At 33.2% G+C, this 23544-nt stretch overlaps 2 protein-coding genes across 3 annotated transcripts in view; both read left to right on the forward strand.

Moving 5' to 3' along the window:
• Window positions 1–1590: 1590 nt before the first annotated feature.
• Window positions 1591–23544, forward strand: part of LOC126745998 (probable 28S ribosomal protein S25, mitochondrial) — a 30464-nt gene continuing 8510 nt past the window's right edge. Inside the window, exons 1-3 of the mRNA XM_050454085.1 lie at window positions 1591–1804; window positions 22646–22752; window positions 22984–23071. Coding sequence (XP_050310042.1) covers window positions 1668–1804; window positions 22646–22752; window positions 22984–23071 — 332 coding nt within the window. The 5' untranslated portion in view covers window positions 1591–1667. The remainder of the gene's footprint in view (window positions 1805–22645; window positions 22753–22983; window positions 23072–23544) is intronic.
• LOC126745989 (KRAB-A domain-containing protein 2-like) lies at window positions 10143–12349 on the forward strand. 2 transcript variants are annotated; one of them, XM_050454073.1, is made up of 3 exons: window positions 10143–10677; window positions 10741–11910; window positions 11967–12349. In XM_050454073.1, exons 2-3 carry the CDS (start codon window positions 10743–10745, stop codon window positions 12224–12226), a joined length of 1428 nt encoding a protein of 475 aa, XP_050310030.1. In that variant the 5' UTR covers window positions 10143–10677; window positions 10741–10742; the 3' UTR covers window positions 12227–12349. The 2 variants fall into 2 exon arrangements, with proteins under 2 accessions (XP_050310030.1, XP_050310031.1); XM_050454074.1 differs by having other exon boundaries at window positions 10741–12349.

Genomic DNA, 23544 nt, shown 5'->3' on the forward strand with positions numbered 1-23544 from the left:
ATATTCCAGATTCTTATGTTTTGCAGACGACCTGAAATGTTTTCTAGCTATCTCCTCTCTTAATGACTGTGTCAATCTACAGTCAGATCTTTCCAGACTGGAAGAGTGGTGTGTTCAGAACTGCATGGACTTGAATCCAGCCAAGTGCTATAGTATTTGCTTCTCCAAGCGTAGAAATACCACAACATTCGCATATTCCTTGTGCAATAGACCCTTGTCGAATGTGACAACAATTAGGGACCTTGGAGTCATATTCGACTCATCTCTTACATTTAGCTTTCATATATCTGAGATAGTAACAAAAGCCCTTAAAATAATAGGTTTTGTCAAGAGATGCACAAGAGATTTTACAAATACCCCTGCTATCCGCATGCTCTACTGTACATTGATCAGACCTTTGTTGGAGTATGCCTCCTCAGTCTGGAGTCCTCATTATGCCTGCTATATTCACAGGTTGGAACAGGTGCAACGGAGAATGCTGAAATACCTGGCATTTAAATCCAAAATTGATCCTGTTGACAACTACCATTATGATTGCAGGGTTCTGTATGAGCTGTTTTGTCTTCCTCCTCTTGTTGTTCGTCGGGAACAACGGGATTTAAAAAAATTTGTATAACCTTCTGACTGCTTCTGTAGATTCACCAGACCTGCTATATTCAATAGGTCTAGCAATACCTACGAGAAATACAAGGTCAAACAGCCTTTTCTACCAACCTTTCTGTAGAACAAACATCAAGTACAATAGCTTTATTGCTAGATCAGCCAGGCTTGCAAATAATAGTGCATCTCTGAACATAGATTTCAATATAAGTCCAAGGCGCTTTGCTAAGTTTGTTGAGGATTTTCATGTGTGACTTTGTATATTGTTGTGGGGTTTTTGCTATTCTGTTTAATTGTGTGTACATACTATTCATACTTCATACTATTGTGTGCTGGTTTAAACCAATTTTGGAGGTGATAATTGGGTTCAAGGGAGTGAAAACTGAATTTAATTAATTTTATTGTGTTCTTTTGTTGTATATTTTTTGAGTTCTCCTGTTGCCATTATTTATTAATCCTGTTTTATTCTATGACTGTGATAGTGATGGGTTGTGAATATCAAATGATAATTATATAAAATAATACTAAGTATAAATTGTTTGAGGTTATAAATTATTGTTATTGTAAATTATGCTATTTCTGTAAAAATGGGTAATGCCCGTAAATAAATAAATAAATAAATTACGGCATAATATTGTTGTTCTAACTAGCAATGCCAGAATCTACTGTAGTACGCCTCGCTCGAGGACACTACATCATGGACAAGCTTTTCTTCATCGTACGAATCGCGTTCGTGGCTTAGTGTTAATACCCCGTGTATTAACACTAAGCCATCGATATGTGTTAAACGGTCGAAAACCGGCGAAATTATTTATTTATAGTGAATTTTTGAATAATTGTATATTAATTTATTCAAATATGCCTCAAGTTCGTTTGATCGAACGAAAATTTCAAGAAAGAGAGTTTGTTTAAGTACGCTTTAAACATGGCAGCTTAGACCATAAGCCCTCCCTACAGAAACTTCATTATAGACAAAGTTGATGTGTATGACGTATGTCAAACATTTTCAAAACAAACGTGACTGATTTTTAGGCTTATTCTTGAATATTTTTTAAAACTTTGTTAAAATGCCTTTTATGAAAGGTCGTGCTCCTATTAGGAGAACAATCCAATATTTAGAGGCCGGCAAGTTATATTTAAAAGACCAGATAAAAATATTAACAATTAATTACAATATTCATGGCGAAAATCATCAAGGTGTAAGGTTAGTTGATATTTTAGCTTTTTGGTAGAAATTCTTACCTATTTTATCTTTGTAACATTTTCTGTCATAGTAATACACATTTCTAAATTTATGTACATTTTAATTTCAAAATTGTAATGAAACTATATAGATTATGTAGAGGATTGTGAGGATCCTAATAAATAAACAAGAGACCGAAATTCATATTCAGATGGTTTATTATGCCAATTTAATTCAATTAAAGAATGAATATAACAAAATTCGAAGCACAGTCAAACCCAAAATACAAATTACAAACAGCTTGTGGGACTCAATTCCTGCCCGAGATATGCTAAAGAGTATGTACTATTAATGGTGTGCAGGAAATAGCTGACACATTTGCTTTGTATTTTAGCTCAGCATTTCAGAAAACCCAAAAGCCAAAGTTTGTGTATGTGTACCTTAAAAATAGTTAAATAAATTAATGGAAATAAAACAAAATTTATATTTTCTAAAACATAATTTTCATCAACTCAACATTAACAAAAATGAGACAAAAAAATAAATGGTAATAGAGCAAGTTAAGAAGTAATGCTAGATCCTGAGTTACATCTGTTTTGGCACTGTGAACATGTAAAAAGAAAAAAAACTGGCTCCTTGTTCAGTGTAATAACAGTCTCATTACAATCATTTACAAGACTTACAATCTATAAATCAATAGTTGCCCCTCATTTCAACTACTGTGGAACTTTATTTGGCTTTCTAAACATAGGCCAACTGTGAGACACAAAAATTGCAAATCCATTGAGCACAAGAGCTGTACTACTTTGAAACAGGAAAACACTTATTAAAACTATGCTCTCCACCAGGGCCGAGCCTAGGGTATTTGCCGCCCGGGTGCAAGAGCTAATTTTGCCGCCCCTTTTGCAGTGATTTTTATAAAAAGTGTTTTAAAAAATGCTCTTACCAAAGTACAACATTTAAAAAAAAGGGTGTAATAAAAAAATCATATTGAATTAAATTCCAAACACACATATATTAATCAATATATCAATATTATCTATACAAGAAATATACATTAAAGCATATATTATTTACTTATATAAGTATTTCTATATTAATATGTAATTACATCGATATAAACACCTAAAGAAAATATATTTTACTTACACTAGTTACTACATTACTAATTTAAAAAAATTAAAAAAAAGTAATTAGAACCCTGGTTTAAATGCTGACATTTACTTTTCTTGCCTTTTTATATGCAAATTCCCTAATTAGGTCGGTAACCTCTAAATTAGAAACAATGTCTTCCTCAATACTTATTATTGATAAATTTGATAGTCTTGATTGGCTCATTGTGCATCTTAAGTAGTTTTTTATTAATTTTAGTTTGGAAAATGAGCGTTCCCCATGAGCTACAGTGACTGGCATTGTTGAAAATATTCTTAAAGCTACAAATAAATTTGGAAATATGCCTTTCAAATCGTTAGCCACCAGATATATTAATATTTATTTGGCCGAGAAAATATTTCTCATTAATGTAAATTGATAATATGTCAATTTCATTATAGAGGTCGAATCCATTTATGTCCATATTTTTTGTTTCAGAGTCAGTTAATTTAGCTTCTAAATTCTTACAATAGGTCATTATTTCGGGTTTGGAAAATGCTTTCAAATTGTTTGGCTCATCCTTGTGTTCATAATCAAAAAACGTTTTTTTTTCCTTGGTCTTATTGAGTGGATGGCTGGAAAGGAAATTTCGGCGTCTACTTCTTCCGCAATTTTCTTAGATTCATTTATCATGTCTAAAAACCTATTTATCATGTACAGCTTCTGGTAAAATAACATTAGACTTTTGCAGTGTTTTGCTTACTATATTAATTTTTGCCAAAATGTTGTACCAAATAACTAACGAACAAATAAATTTAAATGATTTTATTTTATTTATTAGGGACATTGCAATATTCTTTGTTTCATTATCTCTGCTTTCATCATTAAAAAGCGTAAACAGAGCATCATACACTTTTTCTAACTCAAATCTAAGAGTTTTTATTGCCTCAATACGCCTTTCCCACCTGGTATCCGATAAGGGCTTTAGTGTTAGCCTGGGCAGCTCTTTTAAGAGAGCATTCCATCTGTAAGTTGAGGCCGAAAAAAAGGCATACAGTAGTAGCCATAATTATAGCAACAAGTACATTTTTCCTTCAAATTATATGATGTGGTAGATTAGAAAAAAAACTGGTATATATTATGATGTATTTTTTACAAAGCTTTTTATTTATGTTTATTTTTTTGTTACTTTATAAAAGAAATAAAAAATGGGAATTTTTTTTAGGAAATGTGTTGGACAAAATTATAGCAACACATTTTAGAAAAATCAATTTATTTATTCTCCAAAGTCAAAATAAGATTACAATACAATAATATTCTTCAGTATTTAGTATAGTACCCTTTAGCCCTTATAACAGCAATGCATCTTTTTGGCATGGATAAAATAAGTTTGTTTATAACATCATGATCGATTGACAACCAAGTTCTCCAGCATTTTTGAAATTCCTGGTTCTACACCTGTTATCCACAATTTCCCAAAGATTTTCTATTGGATTTAAATCCGGAGATTGGGAGGGCCACTTCATAACATTAATTTTTTCATCATGGAGAAACTCTTTTATTAGCCTTGAAGAATGTTTTGGATCATTGTCATGTTGAAATTGATATAACAGCGGCATATTTTCTTCAGAATAGGGTAACATAACATTCTTTAATATATCCTTGTACATAAATCGATCCATAATCCCTCCTATTCTGTGAAGAGGTCCCATACCATACCCACACTAAAACCGAAAAACAGCCCCACACTAAAACTGAACCACCACCATGCTTAACTGTAGGAGAAGTGTACCGAGGATTAAATCTTTTGCCTACAGGACGTCGAACGTATGCAGCACCATCACTTTTAAATAAATTGAATTTTGATTCATCGTTAAAAATAACTCTGCGCCACTGATCAATAGTCCAGCCCTGGTGTTCTCGAGCAAATTCAAGTCGGGCCGTCACGTTCTTCTTGGAAAGAAGAGGCTTTTTTGCTGGTCTGCGTCCAAACAACTTATTTTCAAATAGACGCCGCCTTATGGATCGTTCACTAAGATCGGAACACCCACTGCCATCCAAAAGCCCTTTAATTTTTGAAGAGGACAAAAATGGGTTTTGCCTGGAAATCTGAACAATCATTTTGTCACTTTTTTTTTAAGTTTTCCGAGGACGTCCCGAATTTTTTTTGGGTACTACCCTGTGTTATTGTATCTTTTCACTATACGTGATACAACTGATCTGTGAAGAGCAAAATTTTTTGCAATTGATGCCTGACTTATACTGATTAATTATAAGTTGCCTCACTTCAACAGACACGGTTTTACCACGACTCATACTGTTATTTAAATAAGTTAATAACTACCAAGAAATCACAATATAAATTGTTTCAATATTGCACTTCAACAGATTGAAAGAGCACTAAATTTCAAATGTTGCTATAATTATGACCAGGTGAAATATTTGCAATTACAAATATTTATTGTCAGCAAAAAAACAGGTAGGCTTTTTTTTATTTGAATGAGAAATTTTGTTTAAATATTAAGAGGCCATCTAAACCAGTGGCGTACTTTTACGATTAAAACATACATATAATAGTTATTATTAAATATTAGTAAAATTCAGATTTGTTGCTATAATTTTGGCCACTACTGTATATTTCCTGAATAATGCTAAAAAAATTAGTTACTTCTAGAGAGCTTTTTGCTGCATCATTAACTACTAAATTTAAACTATGGGCGGCACAGAGTACAAAAAAGGCTCTAGGATTAATATTTAAAATTTTTTTTTGTAGGCCATTGTGCTTGCCTTTCATGTTTGCTCCATTGTCATAGCCCTGACCTCTCATATCGGCAATATCAATATCCAGTTCTCTTAAATAATTTAATAAAAAATCTGTTAACCCCTGACCAGTAGTGTTTGTAACTTCAAACAATCATCAATAAAAACGAATCTAACAATAATGGTAATTTGTTCTTGGTGACTAACGTCAGGTGTACAGTCAAGAATGATTGAGAAATATTTGCATAATTTCAAACATTCAACAATATACTTTTTTACTTTTTCTCCTATTAAAAAAATCAATTCATTTTGTATTTTATCTCCCAAATAATGCGGCATTTTGTTCCCATCTTTTTGGACTCTATCAATATGTTTGGCCATTACAGAATAAAATTTTGCAATTGTCTCAATTAATTTCAGAAAATTACCGTTACCCTTATCAAATAGTTTTTGACTATTACCCCTAAAAGCTAAATTTTGTCCAGCTAAAAACTGGATAACAGATATTATTCTCTCTAAAATCCAAGTTCATCTTTTTTTTTCCATTTGAAATAAATTTTGATTGATAGAGTCCACAGTTAAACCTTTTTCTATTGATTTTTTTAATTCAAGCCATTTCCTAACACTTTCAAAATGCCCCTTACTGGTTTCGTGTCTTTCTAAAGTCCGAGATAAATGTGGCTAGTCACTATAGCCATTACCCTCATTAAAACTATTATCAGAAACTTTAAATAATTTACAAGGAAAACAGTACACTGAAAATAAAGCCAGGTAATAAGCCAGGTTCTAGGAACTTTTTCATTGTTAGTTAATTTTTTTTCAAAGTAAGCAGCGCTAAAATAAAACATCTATTTAAATTATTAATAGGATAATTAATATTTTTAATTTGAACAGGTCCTATTCCTAAAATCAATAATCTAATATTATCCGTTAATATTTCGGGCCAATATGCTGGATCTTTAAATCGTTCTTCATTTACCTGAATAGCTTCAATGTTCTCAGTTTGCGTATTTGCTGGCGTATTCGTCGAGTGATCATCTTGTTTCAGTTCATCTCCTGATGGTTGTTGATCTCCATCATTTGGTTGTTCTACATCGGCTTCAGCTGACGTCAAAGGTTGAACATCCGGCCTTTGGCTTGTTGAAGGTTGAGGTTGTGCCGGTTGTGGGTTCGTTGATTCAAAAAACTTTTTTAACGAACCTGCTAACCGCCTGTCGTCTTTCTCCTTTTTTAGCTTCCTTTTTCGGTATTGGGAACCAGAAAGCCTCTTTTTCGACCATCAGCCATCTAAATCAACAAATATTTTTTTTAGAATTGCCACAAAAATCAGACATTTCTTTTTTCAATGAAAAATTGCTTAAGGCATGAAGTTCTAAATATTTGGAAGATATTAATAAAATATTTTAAACTTACTGTTAACAACACAAACACAATTTTTATATAAAATTTATTAAAAATAAACACTAATCGACAAGTCGCTTTAAAACTCGCAAATTAAAATAAATTAAAAACAAAAGGATGGGAATTTCTACATTCACATTTCACACATTTCAACATTACACCCCCGCTTATTTCTGCAGCTCCAAAATACATATTATTTATTACCCAAAAGTATTGAAATTCCGCGTCGCCTTTGCTGAACCCACCATAATTGCGGTGCTATTGTTTTTATTACCTGGTCCTGGTACCTATTTATGTATCTATATAGATTATTATTATTATAGCAACGATTCATTGCAAACATTGTATTCTGTTGGCGCCTTAATTATAAGTTTTAAATTTTATAAATTTTTGTTATTCATAATTTTTGGCGCTTTTTTATTTTATTTTTCGGATATTTTGCTGCCCCAAATGAGCGCCGCCCGGGTGCGGCGCACCCCTTGCACCCCCGGCACGGCTCGGCCCTGCTCTCCACAATGGGATACTTGGCTTAACTGTATTGAATGTAGGGGAGACTGGGTCACAGTTACAGCCACCTTTTACTTATTGTTGTCATATTTTCTTCTAAACGAATTTGAGCTCTCTAATGTTTTTTTTAAGGGATATAAAAAACATAATCTGTACTAATAACACAACAATATATTTTAAACTAAAACACATATTCTTAAAAAAAATTAAACATTTTCATCAGCCTTTCTTTATTTTTGGCCACCACTCTATACTTAGTGCGGGGTACACACTATAGAGTGGCCAGCACATTTGGACACACTGGCTACTAACAATTAAATACAGGTTAAAACTTATATTTAGGTAAAAGAATACATTATATTGTAACCACTTAAGTCAATACCGAATTTATAAGTTGTACACAATCTGGAAGTACAATCATTCAAAGGGGTTGGTAAAATCACAACAATATCAAACAATGGTACTATTGCCTTGTCTTTCACTTGACAAAAAACAAACTTATTACCTTTCTTCCTTCAGATGTTTACTCTAAATTCATGGTATTCAATACCTTTGGCTTTCATTTATTCATTTATTGTCCAACAAGAAAATCCCAATACAAAAGATAATTATGAGTAATATGTTAACAAAAAAAATACAACTCAACTAACAAACTTAAACAAATTATGCATATAACAACAGTAAGCCCATTTTAATGAATTAACTGTAATCAATTGAGAACCAATAATTTATGCTGCAGAAAATAATGCTTGCATCACCTTCTCAAAATAAAATTGAACTGACCTTGTGTATATAGGAGGTACAAAAAAATTTAATTCACCCAAAAGGTCTGGAGCATAAATTTTATTGCAGATAAAAAGTTAAATCTCTGAAGAAGCAAGTTATGATCACAGCCTCTTGGGGGGTAAAAACCATTAGCTTTGAAGCTTAAATACTTTAAAAATGTACTTGGTACATACTCGAGCCTGTCAATATGTACCTCATAGTTAGGGAACCATACCATTGCAGCATAAAGCAATTTAGATTTTATCAAGCTATTATATAAAGCAATAAGGCTTTCCAAACTCAGAAAATCTTTTGTGGACCTAATGATAAAACCAAGAGTTTTTAATGATGCTATTACAACTTCATCTATGTGTTTACTGAATGTGAGTCTGGTGTCAATTTCCACCCCCCCAATTCCCTGGTAGAGCTAACTCGTTCAAGAGCAATGTTACCCAGGTTGTAGTTAAAATTAAATTTGGATATTGGCATAATTTTGCACTTTTTAATGTTAAGAGGCAGTTTATTTATTGAGCACCAGGATGATAAGGTGCCTATATCTTTCTTATGTCTTTGGAACGCAGTGGTTGTTGTTTTCTATAGTATGAAATAATTTTAGGTCATCTGCAAATAAAAGACATTATCAGATGTTAAGGTGTATTATATTAGATGTACCCACATAGAACATCTGTCCTTTTTGTTGCAAACTAAAATAATACAAAGCAGGTTCTAAAAACAGGAAACAAATATTATTTAAATTCTAATCCAGTTCCACAATGTCTTCATCTGATTTTAAAATCTCTTTGTTGGAAGTATCGCTATCTACTAAATGTGATATTTCACCTTGACTTTTGCTACTGGATGGCATCAATTTCAGCATTTTTTCATGTGTTTCTATTCTATTCTGTTAATTACGGGTGTGGTCCACATTTTTAAAAATAAAAATATTAAGTAGAGTACAGTGACCACTACAATTACTACAAATTAGTAGTGATCACTGTGTCCCATTTTCAACCTGGCGACTGTGTCCCAAACTAATCTAAAATACATATTTTACAAAAAAATTTTGTTAGTCAAACCTGAAATACTTTGCTTTCTTACTTAAGACAATTTAATATACAAGTATTAATATTAATTAAGTTTCTTTACGGAAAAATAATATGATATAAAATGGTAAAAACAATAAGACGTACCTCAAATTTTCACATGTATGCTTCAAAACAACAATAGACACTAACATGAGAATTGTAAATGTTAGAACGGATAGAGAGCCAATAGGTATGGTGATTTGGCCTCTTTATCCTAGGTGACATAACATATAAGCCCAAGGAACAAAAGTTATTCAAAAGTGCGTCACAGTGGCCAGTGACCTGGTCTCCCCTACCCAAAGAAGGTTTCTTAAATACTTATATTTTAAAAAGTTGATTACTACCCAGAAAGAGGCTTTGATAATTGGACTGTGCCTCAAGTATTTTAATGTTTGTCTATGGAAACAAAAGGCTGAAAATTTGTATAATTTTTTCTTTTCAAAATTATTAGAAATGAGGTGGATCATCCCAGGATTTTATTTTTCTTTAATGCCAGAAGTACTAAAATAAGAAACATAATTGCCATGTTATCTTATCTTTTTGTAATACTTAAAAAAGATAATATAACTTAATATATAACTTAAAAGGCTTTTTAGTTGTGTATTATTTCTTGTGTGTATATGTTAGGATCAAACACCGATTTCGGCCAATGGTCGAAAAATACGGCCAAAACGCGTTCTGGCCACTAACCTATTACCAAAATCCGAAAAATCGCGTTCCGGCCTTTTATTATAGACCAGAATGCGTTTTGGATATTTTGAAATTGCCAGAACGCGTCGAGCATATAAACAAACAGCCCAGAAAGCGATTTTGTAAGTGTCTCAACTTGTCATTCGTAATCGATGTAGGTTTCATATTTCGATCTGTGGCAACGCTTGGAGCGTCATTTTAGTTTAGTGTTTAATTCGGGCGCGTGTAAAAATTTCGCTAGAGCCAAAATGTGTGCTAGTGCCATGGAAGACCTTAAGTTACGTTTCAGTGATGATTTGCAACAATTAATTTGTGATAGCAATGATCGTAGCAATATTTTTACAAGAGAAAGATACTATGAAATACTTTCAGAGGTAAAGGAAGCAAAGGCTTGTAAAAGTAACGGTGACCCAATTTCTTCAAAACAAAGGCGACGATTGAAAAGGTACGATATTTTAAAAATTGGTGAAACTGAAAAGTAATTAGAGAAGAGGGCGGATGAGACTGCTGAGCTGCGTTATTTCTGCACGACTGATGAATTATTTGATATCATTCATTCTGCTCATGTAGGAGCAGGGCATAAGAGATTACGAGGTTTGTTTTTTAGAGTTTTTCCAACCGACATAAAATCTAAATATATTCTTTTATTTATTGTAGTGATGGACTCAGAATTAAAGAGGAAATATTGTAATATAACACGGCAAATAATTGAGGTTTATTTATTACTTTGCAATGAGTGTCAATTAAAAAAGAAAGTGCAACGAAAAGGTTTAGTGGTTAAACCAATTTTAACAAATGAAATGAATTCGCGCTGTCAAGTAGACTTAATTGACATGCAAAGTGAACCAGACCAAGATTTTCGTTTCATTCTCAATTATCAGGATCATTTAACAAAATTCACCGTGCTAAGAGCACTAAAAACAAAGACAGCTGAAGAAGTGGCCTATCATTTATTAGATATTTTCTGTTTGTTCGGCGCCCCTATGATTTTACAAAGCGACAATGGCAGAGAATTTGCAAACCGCATCGTAGAAAATCTTGCTGAAATGTGGCCCGGATTGAAGTTGGTCCATGGAAAACCTCGTCATTCGCAAAGCCAAGGGTCCGTAGAGAGATCGAATCAAGATGTAAGGGACATGTTGGTTACATGGTTGGCTGACCAAAACACAACGAAATGGTCTGAAGGACTGCGGTTTGTGCAAAGCAATAAAAATCGTTCTCTGCATACAGGAATAACTAAAAGTCCTTATGAAGCTATGTTCGGCACGCCTCAAAAGATCGGTCCTAAAGATTCGTCACTTCCTAAGGAACTGCTATCGAACATTAAAACAGAAGAGGAACTACAAAAGTTGTGCAATCAAGAAAATTCAGACGAACGAGAAGATGGACATTTGCGTCTAGTTGACGACGATAATTCGATAAACAGAAGGAATACTGAAGATAAACAACAACAACAACAACAAGAGAAAAATGTCTGTACAATATGCGAAAATGAAATGTCAGATTCCCTTAGATGTTCAGTTTGTTGCTTATCTATTCATATCATCTGCGGAAAAGCCAAGGAAGGAAATGGAGGGGGTGAACAAAGCATTATATGTAATCGATGTTTACGAAATGAAAATATTAGTAATGTACGGGTCGAGGCTAAAGGTGGACTGGAAAAGCAGGCCGAGAAAATGATCGCTCTCTCGAATTCAAAGTTACCACCTATTGATGTAGGAAAAACCGTTATTATACGAGTACCTGATGTGGACAGAGGTAGACTTGCCCCGAGAAACGTGTTAGCTGTTGTACTCAGTATAAATGACTCTGGACTTTATCAGCTTGGTAGGTAATAAATAAATAAAATAAGCTATTTAATATAATGTTTTATCAATTTTCAGGAACGAAAGATGGAACTTTGCAATCGCTGTATAGCCGTAATGAGTTTACCTTAGCCGACTCCGACTTTATTGATATTTCAACAGTCCCGTCAACGTCTGTATCTCTTCGAACTGCTTCTGGCTTAGCATCTGGATCGAAACAAGGCTTTATACAGTGCAATTGCAAACGATATTGCATCGACAGAAAATGTGCGTGTAGGGCCAAGAAAGTAGTGTGTAACAGTAAATGTCACCGCAACAGTTCATGTAAAAATAAGTAAGCCCTTAAGGTTCCAAAAGTTTTACGTATTTTGATTTTCTCTGTTTCTTTTAGAGTTGATTTTGTTACTTTTAACATTTGAATGTTATACTTACATAAACAATAAAAATATTTTTCCATATTACACTGGCCTTTGAACGATTTTTTTATGTGTTCGACACGTTTTGGCAATGTGACAAAAGTCAGATTGCTTTCAGGCTAACTGCGAAAAGTCAATACGCATTCTGGAAATTTTAAAAGATCCAAAACGCGTTCTGGTAATTTCAAAAGGACCAGAACGCGTTCTGGTCTACATTTAACGGCCGGAACGCGATTTTTCGGACTTTGGTAATAGGTTAGTGGCCAGAACGCGTTTTGGCCGTATTTTTCGACCATTGGCCGAAATCGGTGTTTGATCCTAACATATATAATGTATATTCTTACTGTTTTTTTATATAATTTTTAATGTACTGTTATATTTTAAGTTTGGATCTGTAATTGGCAATCATAGCTGTTAACAAATAAATAAATAAATTGAAGACTTGATTACATTGTTTACACTCATTAATGGTTAAAGAACTTCCCAACTCAAACATCATGATAAATTGAAATTAAAGACAGTAGGAGATTGAAAATTAGACTTTACTACTTTATGAACGTCTACCACTTTCAAAAACAGAAAAATATTGTGGTACAGAATATTCTCTTATGTCACATTTTTGCAGTGAAATCAGTGAATTGAGAACAGTAATTGGTATATAGATATCAAGTAGAGCATATACCTAAGACAAATCTTACTTAAAGAGTAACCAAAGCATATTTAAGAGTTTCTGTTGTGTTTGTTTTAGACATGGATCAAAAATTAGTTTTAATGAAGATCAAAGATGTTAGAACAACCTTGAAAAACGTATAAAAGAGTATATATCTAAGACTGTCCTAAGAGCACCCATAAGAGCAAACCAATGGTACTATTTGTTCTGTAAGGTTTCCTTTTACATTCCTCTTCTAGACACCATCAGTTTTCTTTCGCTTTCTATAGGTAAACCTGGCTGGGGAATTTTGAAAAATTTAAGTTGTATTTAACTAAGGCAATATGGCTTTAATGTGCTTATTTAGTAGAAGAAATTGATAAAGTTTTCATTGCAAAGTCATATAAATAGCACATTTTTTTTTAACAAAACAAGACATTTTTGAGAATTATATTTTTTACTATACATTACTTATGTTTCTAATAATAGTTTATTTTAACAAAAACCAATAACCCTTAAATAAGTATAATAGAAAAATATTTTTAAACAGTAGGGCATATAAATAGTACACTACTAAAAATACACTACTAAAACCCAAACTATAGAAAATGTATAACTAAAATTCCTAATAGTTTGTGGGATAACCTTTATTTTTAATAACTGCTTGCAATCTGGATGGCATAAATTCCACTAAGGCTTGGCAATAGCTATTTGGGATACAGGACCAAACTTCTTTTACATTCACCCACAGTTCTTCTATGTTTAAGAGGTTTTGACCTTAAAGATCCTGTTTTACTTGGTCCCAGAACTTTTCGATAAGATTCAGGTCAGGACTTTGAGGTGGGCACTCTAAAACATGCACCACATTATCTTTAAGTCAGTTTATTATATTTAATGGGTATAACAGTTTACCATTGCCAGGTACCAGAAATGATCCCTTTTGTTAAAGACATATTTATCAGTTCTAGAAAGTTAATTCCATTTGCTTCATAAGCTAGTTTAAATGTTTTTATGTCTGACATTTTGATCAGTCTCTGTTTAGTATTGTTAAAGTCTCGTTTGGACACTAAGAAAAGTATATATAAAAAAAAAGGGGGCATTTATTTCCAACAGGTTTGTTACCCAATTACAGGATAGAATAAAAGAAAAAAAACATATTTACCAAAATAAGTATAAAAATGAAAAATCAAAATGCTTAACATTCTATGCACTTAAACAGACTATCTATATACATACTAGAAAGACTCTGCATCACCTATTTACTTTAATACCTTCTCTAATGGACGTTAAACTGTCAACAAAAATATCAAACCGTTCGTGTAAATTATTATTAATATAATTCTGACACATTATATTAATAGGGGATTTAAACAAAATATTAGTCCTAGCGGGATTTGCATAAAATAATCTAAAGTGCCTAAAGTTTATTCTTGGTACCCGAAAATTTAATGCAGCCAAAAGGGTGGGACAGTCAATCTTGTTATGAATAAGGTTATATAGGAATTTTATGGAAAGAATTTCTCTTCTTTTTGCTAAGGGCATAATATTAAATTTATTTAAGTATAATTGACTATCCAAACCTCTAGCTGGAAAGACACCTTCCTCTCTAAACCAGAGATACTTCATAAACTTGCGCTGAATGCGCTCAATATCATCTATCAGGCTATAAATTGGGTACCAAATTAGACATCCGTATTCTATTTTTGAGTGTATGTAAGTGAAAAAAAGTAGTTTTAAAGTATTAATATTTTCAAAATGCCGACAGTTTCGATAAACAAAACCCAACAATTTGGCAGAGTCAGAAACTATTTTTGCTATATGCTTAGCGAAACTTAATTTTGCATCATAAGTAATTCCCAGATCAATCACCTCATCCACTCTGGCCAACAAAACATTATTTGCTCTATAGTCAAAATTGATTGGCAACAGTTTTCTAGAAAATGAGAGAATAGAGCATTTATTAACATTTAAATATAGTCTATTGACATTGCACCAATTCTCTACTTTGTTAAGATTTACCTGAAGGAATTCGCAATCGTCTTCAGTATCTATTTTTGTGAACAATTTTATATCATCCGCAAACAGTAAACTCTGACAAGACAGTAAATTGGCAAGATCGTTTATAAATAATAAAAAGAGAAGCGGGCCCAAGTTAGATCCTTGCGGAACTCCCGAGCACTTTTCATATATAGGAGACTTAAAGCCTTCATATTCAACAAATTGTTTAAGACCTCGTAAGTAAGATTTTATCAAAGCAACTAAATCCGTAGAAAAACCAAAAAATGTTAGCTTATGAAGAAGTACAAAGTGGTCAATTTGGTCAAAAGCTTTGCAGAAATCAAGGTATATTACATCAACCTGACCTCTATATGAATCCAAATGCTGACACAGATACTCATTTAGGCAAGCCAGGTTTACTGTACAGAAGCGATTTTTGATGAAACAAAATTGATTAGGTGTTATGTCTAATTTGACATGGGCATATATTCTATTATAAAGAACTATTTCAAAAAGTTTGGAGAAATTACATAAGATCGATATAGCTCTGTAATTTTGAATGTCGTTCTTCGGTCCCTTTTTGAGTATCGGGGATATTCTTGCAGTCTTCCATTTATCGGGAAATACTGTTGAAGACAAGATAAGATTAAATATGTGGGCAATAGGCCCTGATAAAGCGCGAATACAATCTTTAACGACAACACTTGGTACTCCATCGGTACCGGAGGTCAACTTACTTTTTAGTTTATTAGAGGCGGTGACAATTTCATCTTCCGAAAAATTATAAGAGCAATTTAGAGAGTTGTTAATAGTCTGGCTCGATTGAATACCAACATTAATACTAGATGGGTTCGACTCAATATATACGCTTTGAAAGAAACTTCCAAATGCATCAACAATTTGCTGTGGATCTTTTATTGTACGATCCTGAAACAGCATTACTCCGGGAATACGCGAAATTCCTTTCTTGTTCTGCACATAGTTCAAAAAATCGGAGGAGTCTACATTAATTCGATTTTCAGCTGTTCGAAAATTCTAAAAAAGTAATCCTAATTTGTTCTTTAATATTGCTTCGAACTATTTTAAACTGACTTTCATAATAATGAGTTCTGTATTTCTTGTAACATCAGTCACAAGTCGCTAAAACAATACAATAACAAGCATAGAAGGGGCCTTCAAGAATGCACTGCCATGCTCGCTCTATGAATGAACATCAGCAAGAGGAGTTAGCCGTCTTACCTGCAACTACATCAAAGCCATGCTAAGTGACAGAAGAATAACGGCCACCTTACAGGGCGAACATGTGCACTTGCAACCGCGCAATGTCACTTGCAGGGAGGGGTACTATCTTCTCTTTTGTGGTCGCTACTCGTTGACGACCTGTTGGCCATAATTCGACTGTGGGAGTTTGAAGTGCAAGCTTACCCAGATGATCTGGTGATCCTGTTAAAAGGAAAAAAATTAGAAAGCAATCTCAACGATACTACAAGAAGTGCTGAACATCATTCTAAAATGATGTAAGAGGAAGGAAATGTCCATTAATCCGCATAAAATGGTAATAGTGCCATTCACCAGAAAAAGGAATATGGTACTCAATTTGCAACGGAGGCGAAATATCTTGGGGTAACTTTAGATAGAACTGTTCACTGGAACTCGCATCTTGACAAAATCGTTAAGAAAGCAAAACTGTCCCTATGCAACTGTCGGAGGATATGCGGCAAAACCTGGAAATTGACCCAAAACAGATGCACTGTTAATTATACACACAGGTCATCAAACCTACGATATTCTACTGCTCTGTGGTGTGATGGAGCAAAGCAATGCTTGCTCATTACGGGGGCGATCAGAACCACGCCGACAGCCGCCATGGAAGTACTACTTGGATTGACCCCTCACATATATGTGGTGTTTCTCGTGGTGGTGGAGTCTTAATTGGTGTGAAAAATAATTTCCCTTCAACCAGAATTGACTTATAGGAACTTGAATCTGAAGTACCCGAAGTGGATGTAATCTGCTGCAAAATTGGTATGGACTCTAATGCTATTTTTGTATTTGTTTGTTATGTGCGACCCAACTCGCCCACGGAATTGTATCAAGCTCTTTTTAACTATATTTCTAAATTGTGTACAAAACCTTAAGGTCCCAATCGTTGGCGAAATTAATATTCATTTGCAGGTACCAGCACAGGGTTGGGGGGAAATTAACGTTATTACATGATTTTTTATAATTTTTTGACTTGCATCAATATAACACTATCTGCAATACTCACAACAGAATCCTTGACCTGGTACTATCAAATTGTATATGTCAGGTTACTAGGGGTTTTTCACTAGTTCCTGAAGACTCTTATCACCCTGCTATTTCTATTTCTGTAAGAGTTAATATCCAAAGTCAAAAGAAGTTTGAATCTAACTCTCAGAGTGTGGGCTATAACTTTAGAAAAGCCAATTTTCCGTTGTTATATTAGCTTATTTTTGAGATTCAATGGGACTTCTTGCATGATATAGTTAACGTTAATGTCGATGTATCTAACTTCTACACTAAATTAAATACCACTTTTGCGCAATCAGTCCCTCTGTTTAAAAGGCGTAATAGCAAATATGATTATCCTAGTTGGTATACTTTTCAAATTGTAAAAGACCTAAAGGAAAAATCTAGACTAATAGATGGAAAAGAACAAAATCCATTGTTGATTACAATGTCTTTAAAACATTAAGGTCCACCATTAAATCAAATATCGATTTAGCTTATAAAGATTATAATAGCTTATAAAGAGAACTATATTAAAAAAGACCTGAAAAATTTTTGGAAATCTATTCAGGAAAGGCGAAGAATCCCTGGGTTGGGTTTTAACAATATCATTTTAACTAACCCTGATGACATTGTCAATGCATTTGCCGACTTTTTTGGTAATGTTTTTAATCAATCTCTACGCTCCCCTAGTTTATTTAATGATGGTGTCTTTTCTTAAAATATTAATTAACAGTTTCAAAACTGAATCATACAGATGTGCTAAATGCTTTTAAAAAACTTGAAAACAAAGAAACTTCTGGTTTTGATGGTGTGCCATCCTATCTATTGCGTGATTGTGCCTCTGCATTTGTGAAGCCTCTCTGTACTTCTTTAACTTATCTCTTTATACAAGCACCTTTCCTAAAGATTGGAAATTTGCCAAAATTTGTCCCATCTTGAAATCGGGAGGAAAAAATGTGGTGGAAAACTATCGTCCAATTTCCATACTACCAAACTTCTCTAAAGTCTTTGAATTGTGCCTATATGATAGCCTCTTTCCCCAAGTAAAAGATTTAATTTTACCATTGCATGGTTTCTTTCAATCCAGATCTACAGTAAATAACTTAACATCGTTTCTTCAGAATGCATATGAGGCTATAAATTATAAATGTCAACTAGACGTAATTTACACGGACTTCGCCAAAGCCTTTGATAGATGATAGATGGACCATGGACATATTATCAAAGGCTCTAAATTATTGCTCTACTGCTACTACTAAATTGCGCTATGGACTTCAGATGGGGATAATATAAAAAATAATAGTATGGAAAAGCAGGCAATTTTCTATCACTCTCTCACTATCGTAGGCGTAATAACTAGCGTCAAAGAAATTGAGTCAAAATACACCAGTCCTCAGAAGTAAAGAAATAGCTGCTAACAACGAGCAAAAAGAAGCAAATGAAAAGTTAGCATAAGCCATATGATGTGCCATTACAGCATTCAATACAATTGACATCCAATAAATGATCGAAGAAAATGAAAGTATCAATGAGAAAAAAAAACATATAATTAATCTAACGAGCAAATAACAAACGGACAAGAAATACTAAAAATAGTAGACTTTTACCAGAATCAAAGAAAGAATAGATAATTCCCTTCTTAGTTTTAAAGTACCATAATAAAAAACAAAAAGAAAAAAGCGAAGCTGCATAGAAAGTGTATAAGGCATGGAAATACAAAGACATTTAATAATCTTAAACTGCTTAGAACTCAAATTAAAATGGATATAAATTTAAGATATCGAAATTATATCTCAAGAATTGAAACTAATGTTAAAAAAGATCCTACACATTTTTGGAATTTTGTTAAAGGTAAGCAAAAGGGTCTGGACAGTATCCGGTTGTATGAAGTTGAAACGTCGAGATTTAAATAAGCGAGCAGATATTTTAATGCATTTGCAGATTTTTTCTTTCATGGATTCTTGCTCAGAAACTTATCAGGCTCGGTTCTCTTAGTTTAATCTTGTACAATTTTTTTCTTCCCATCTGGCAGCTAGACACCAGTTTGTAGAGTATAATGGGTTTAGGTCATATGTTTATAAAGCATATAGCGGTAGCGATCTTGCTCCTTTTTTGTTTTTCATTTTTATCAATGACATATCTGTTAATATTTATGCAATAGTCTTCTGTTTGCTGACGACCTAAAGATATTTCGCATTGTAACTAATTGGGATGACTGTTTACTTCTCTAAAATGATGTTAATTAAATCTACAACTGGTGTAAGATTAATAGGCTTCCTCTTACTATTAAAAAGTGTAAAAAGATGTTCATTTCTTCGCTAAAAAATGAAATTAGCTTCGCCTATACATTAAATGGTACAATTCTTTCTAACTGTGATTATGTTTGTGATTTGGGTGTCACTATTGACAAGAGGCTTAATTTTTGCAATCATATAGATAACATCATAAAGTCATCTTTAAAATCTCTTGGTTTTATTATAAGAGCTACATCAGACTTCACTAATATATCAAGTAGAATCATCTTATTTAATTCCCCAATAAAAGGGTCCACTAGTATCCAAACTATACTGTTCACATTGTTAGACTTGAATCTGTTCAACGTAAATTTCTGAAACATATGGCTTTTAAAACTAATGGAATTTATCCGAAACAAGGATACGACCAGCACTTGTTACTCAGCAGATTCAATATGCTTTCCTTTCATCAGGAAACCATTCGTGCAGGTTTGCTTTTTCTTTTCAAATTATGCTGTAATATAATGTAATGTAATGGTCGTATTAACTGCCCGGAATTGCTAGTAGCTCTACACTTTGTTGTGCCTTACATTAATACTAGAAGGCAAAACATTTTTTACCACAAATTTAGCAAAGAACACTCTTGGTTTAACTTGGTCCATTTGAGTCTGGATGTCGATCTCTTTAATATGTCTTCTCATCCTTTAAAAAAAAATATTGTCAAATAATATCGTAAACCTATTTAGTTAATATGCCTCTTATATTTTTTTTTCTTGAACATATTTTATGATTAGTTATGTTTTTATATATGATTATTATTATTTTTCATGATATATGAATTGTTTTATTATTGTTTAATTACTTATATTTTTATATATTGTCTTAGTGATAGAATTCCTGTTAGACATCAAATATATTTGAATTTGAATATACCTGCAGGGGGAAGCCATAAGAACTACTTACAGGCTCTTCCATATCGTAAATGGCATCTCGGCAACCAAAGCCTGGATGGAATCAACTGAACTGGTTAAGAAGGTGTGCAATCACAGCACACTTGGTATGCCATTAAACCTATTGCCAAGAAAAATTCGAAACACAAGTTCATACTCGGTCAACATACCAGACCGAGCAGATTGGGATCAGAAACGGATGAAAATAGAAAAAGCGGACATCCGAGTATGACCAATTTTGGAGTAGGAGCTGGAATATAATGCACCCAAGGACAGAAATATCTATCTGCCTTGGGAAACATTCACCGATTTTTCAAGCGGAAGTAGATGCCATTGAAATTTGTGCAAGAATGCTTAACCAAATGCCACTTGAAAACAGAACCATCAAAATCTACAGTGATAGTCAGGCGGCTCTAAAGGCGCTAGAAGTTCCTACCTGCACATTTAGAGCAATATGGAGCTGCAAAAACGAGCTCATACTGCTTAGGGAAGGGAACAAAATTGCTCTAACATAGATTCCGGGACATGCTAGGCTTACAGGAAATGAGGCGGCCAAAAATGGAACAGAATCCAACCTGATAGGTCCAGACCAGCATTAGGCCTACAATTGCCTACAATACGGCTAAGCACAGAATCACAACCCTGGTGCATAACAAAGCAAACCGGTACTGGGAGGGGTTACACAACCATGCGAAGGCTTTCATACCGGACGCAGCAAGAAAGGTAATAGATCCAATAAGGGAACTTAACAGAAAGTATTTCAAAGCCATAATGGGAATGTATACCGGCGACTGCGTCACCACATGAATAGGATTGGTTTGGTGGAAATCTCCCAATGGTGACTGTGCATAGAAGAAGACGAGACTGTTACTGACTGGTACTAGAGAGGATCAGGCAGGCCATTTTCGGCAATGCCTTACCTAAGACGGAAGACATTAAGACTGCTTCTCCCAATCAAATTATCGAACTCTTATCGAACAACTCGGGTGGACTTGATTGAGGAAATATCACCTAGGAGTGAGCCACAATAGACCTTATAGGGTCGCAGTGGAGGGACACCAGGTGCCCCACTCACAATAAACCTAAACCTAGGTCAATAAAACACACATAACCAGGGTAGCTGAATCCGATCGCCTTCTCTTTTGCCCGTCTCACAATAAACAGGGCTTCAGTTCATGATCTGTTCTTCCCAAAATGCTGTTCATCTTTGTTTTTGATGGTATATTTTAGGATGCTTTTAACAGTGCTGGTGGGTTGTTTTTTTTTAAATTGGCATGATGATACTTTTGTGCCACCTTGCTACCAGCTATGCTGGATGTGGTTATTATTTTGTTAAACAGCTTCGCTAATGTTATTTCTAGGTCTTTTCCTCCATACTTTATAAGTTCATTGGGGATGTCGTCTACTCCTGGAGCTTTTCTGTTTTTCAGGTTTTTAATCCTTACCCTAACGTCCTCCTCTGTAACCTATTTGTGATCTCTTCCTTTGTTTCCTGTGATTGAGGTTCTACTGTATTGTCAGTTTATTATATATACGTTTGTTGTATTATTACATTTTTGGCTTTTAAGTTCAAATCTAAGTGATTTCTAATAAAGGTACTGTATATCTATCTTCAACTGTTTTTGAATTATCGATGCTTAAAGAATCACGTTTTCGACCGTGTCGAAATTATCAAAGGCTTGATCAAAACCTAGTAGTAATGTTTTTACATTTGGTAAATTAACGTTGATTGATCCATTAGACAAAAAATTAAGTAACACTATATTAGAATGGGTTTTATTAAAATTACTAATAACATTTATTATTTAACAAGGTATAAAAATACAAATTATTACATAAAAGGTATCAACATAAGGCAGATACAACCCCACCGGAGCATTAACAAAAGAAAAAAAAAAACAAACAAAAATATCTAAATGTATCATTTATACCTATTACCGCCCTTTAATAATTGCAATTTCATGAAGAAAAGTTTTATGTGATAGAATTTAATCTTATAATGTGTCTTTAATTATGGAAATGTTTGATGTAGTAATTTGAAGTAAGTTGATTTAGAAGTGATGAACTTACAAAAAATATACATGAGTAAAACCAATTTTTAATTTAATAAAATGCTTCACTCTCCTACCTTTTTTTGATTTTTAATTTTTATTAGGCTTCATAATTTCCACATAATTGTGAATTATTAAGTAAAAATTGTTAGGTAGGACATTTTTAGTAAAAACCTTTTATAAAAATTAATATGTATTAATTTCAGGGACTTTGTATTTTGGCATCTACCCCAAGTTCAGTACAAGAATCCTAATGTACAAATATCAACATTTAAAAACCTGACTCCAACACCATTTATAAGAGCATTTTATGGTATGTTTTTACACTTTTATTGTACTTATCAATAAAACAGCGAACTGAACTCTCGAAAATATCAATGCCAAGTTCTGGAATGAAATCGTAAATTATAGTTTTTTACTTTTTTGCGAGTTGCATAACGATTCATTGGATTTCGGTTCGTTATTTTATTCTACACATCCGTACTAATCCATATTCAAAGGATATTCAGTTATAAATACAACTTTGTTTTTGTGTATTTTTCAGATACTGGCGATAGGATGTTAATAGATATTGATAATAAGAGCAAGGATCAAATATATGATCATTTAGTAGAAGTTATTGGGAAGAACAAGTAAGTGATGTGTAGAGTTTACTTTTAGTTTTAAAATTCATTTAGGCCTAATTTTTTTTTAAAGAACGTGTCTTTTTATTCTCTACGCATAATTTCGATTAAGCAACGGTTTTAAATGATGAATATATATTTATATAATTTTTAAATATATATTTTGAATTTGAAAATAGATCTGAACCTAAAATTTGCCCCTAAATAAAAAAATCAATGAATAGAAAATAAGGCCTAATATAAACCTCTTATCTTTTCCATAAATTCAATCACTTCAACCGGACCAAATTCGCCATTGTTTTTTTCAAATAGGAACGTATACAGGGTGTCCAAAAAATCAACGATAAGCTGAAAACGGGCAATAGACCAGGTGCTCAAGGTCTCTATATTGAGTTGATCTCTACTTTTAAAATTATAGGCATTGTAAAATTATAGGCAAAAAAAATTGACACCCCCCTGTTGATCTTTTTAGTACTGTGGTT

This window comes from Anthonomus grandis, chromosome 16 (genome assembly GCF_022605725.1).
Source record: "Anthonomus grandis grandis chromosome 16, icAntGran1.3, whole genome shotgun sequence".
In the NCBI taxonomy this organism is placed as follows: Eukaryota; Metazoa; Arthropoda; class Insecta; order Coleoptera; family Curculionidae; genus Anthonomus; species Anthonomus grandis.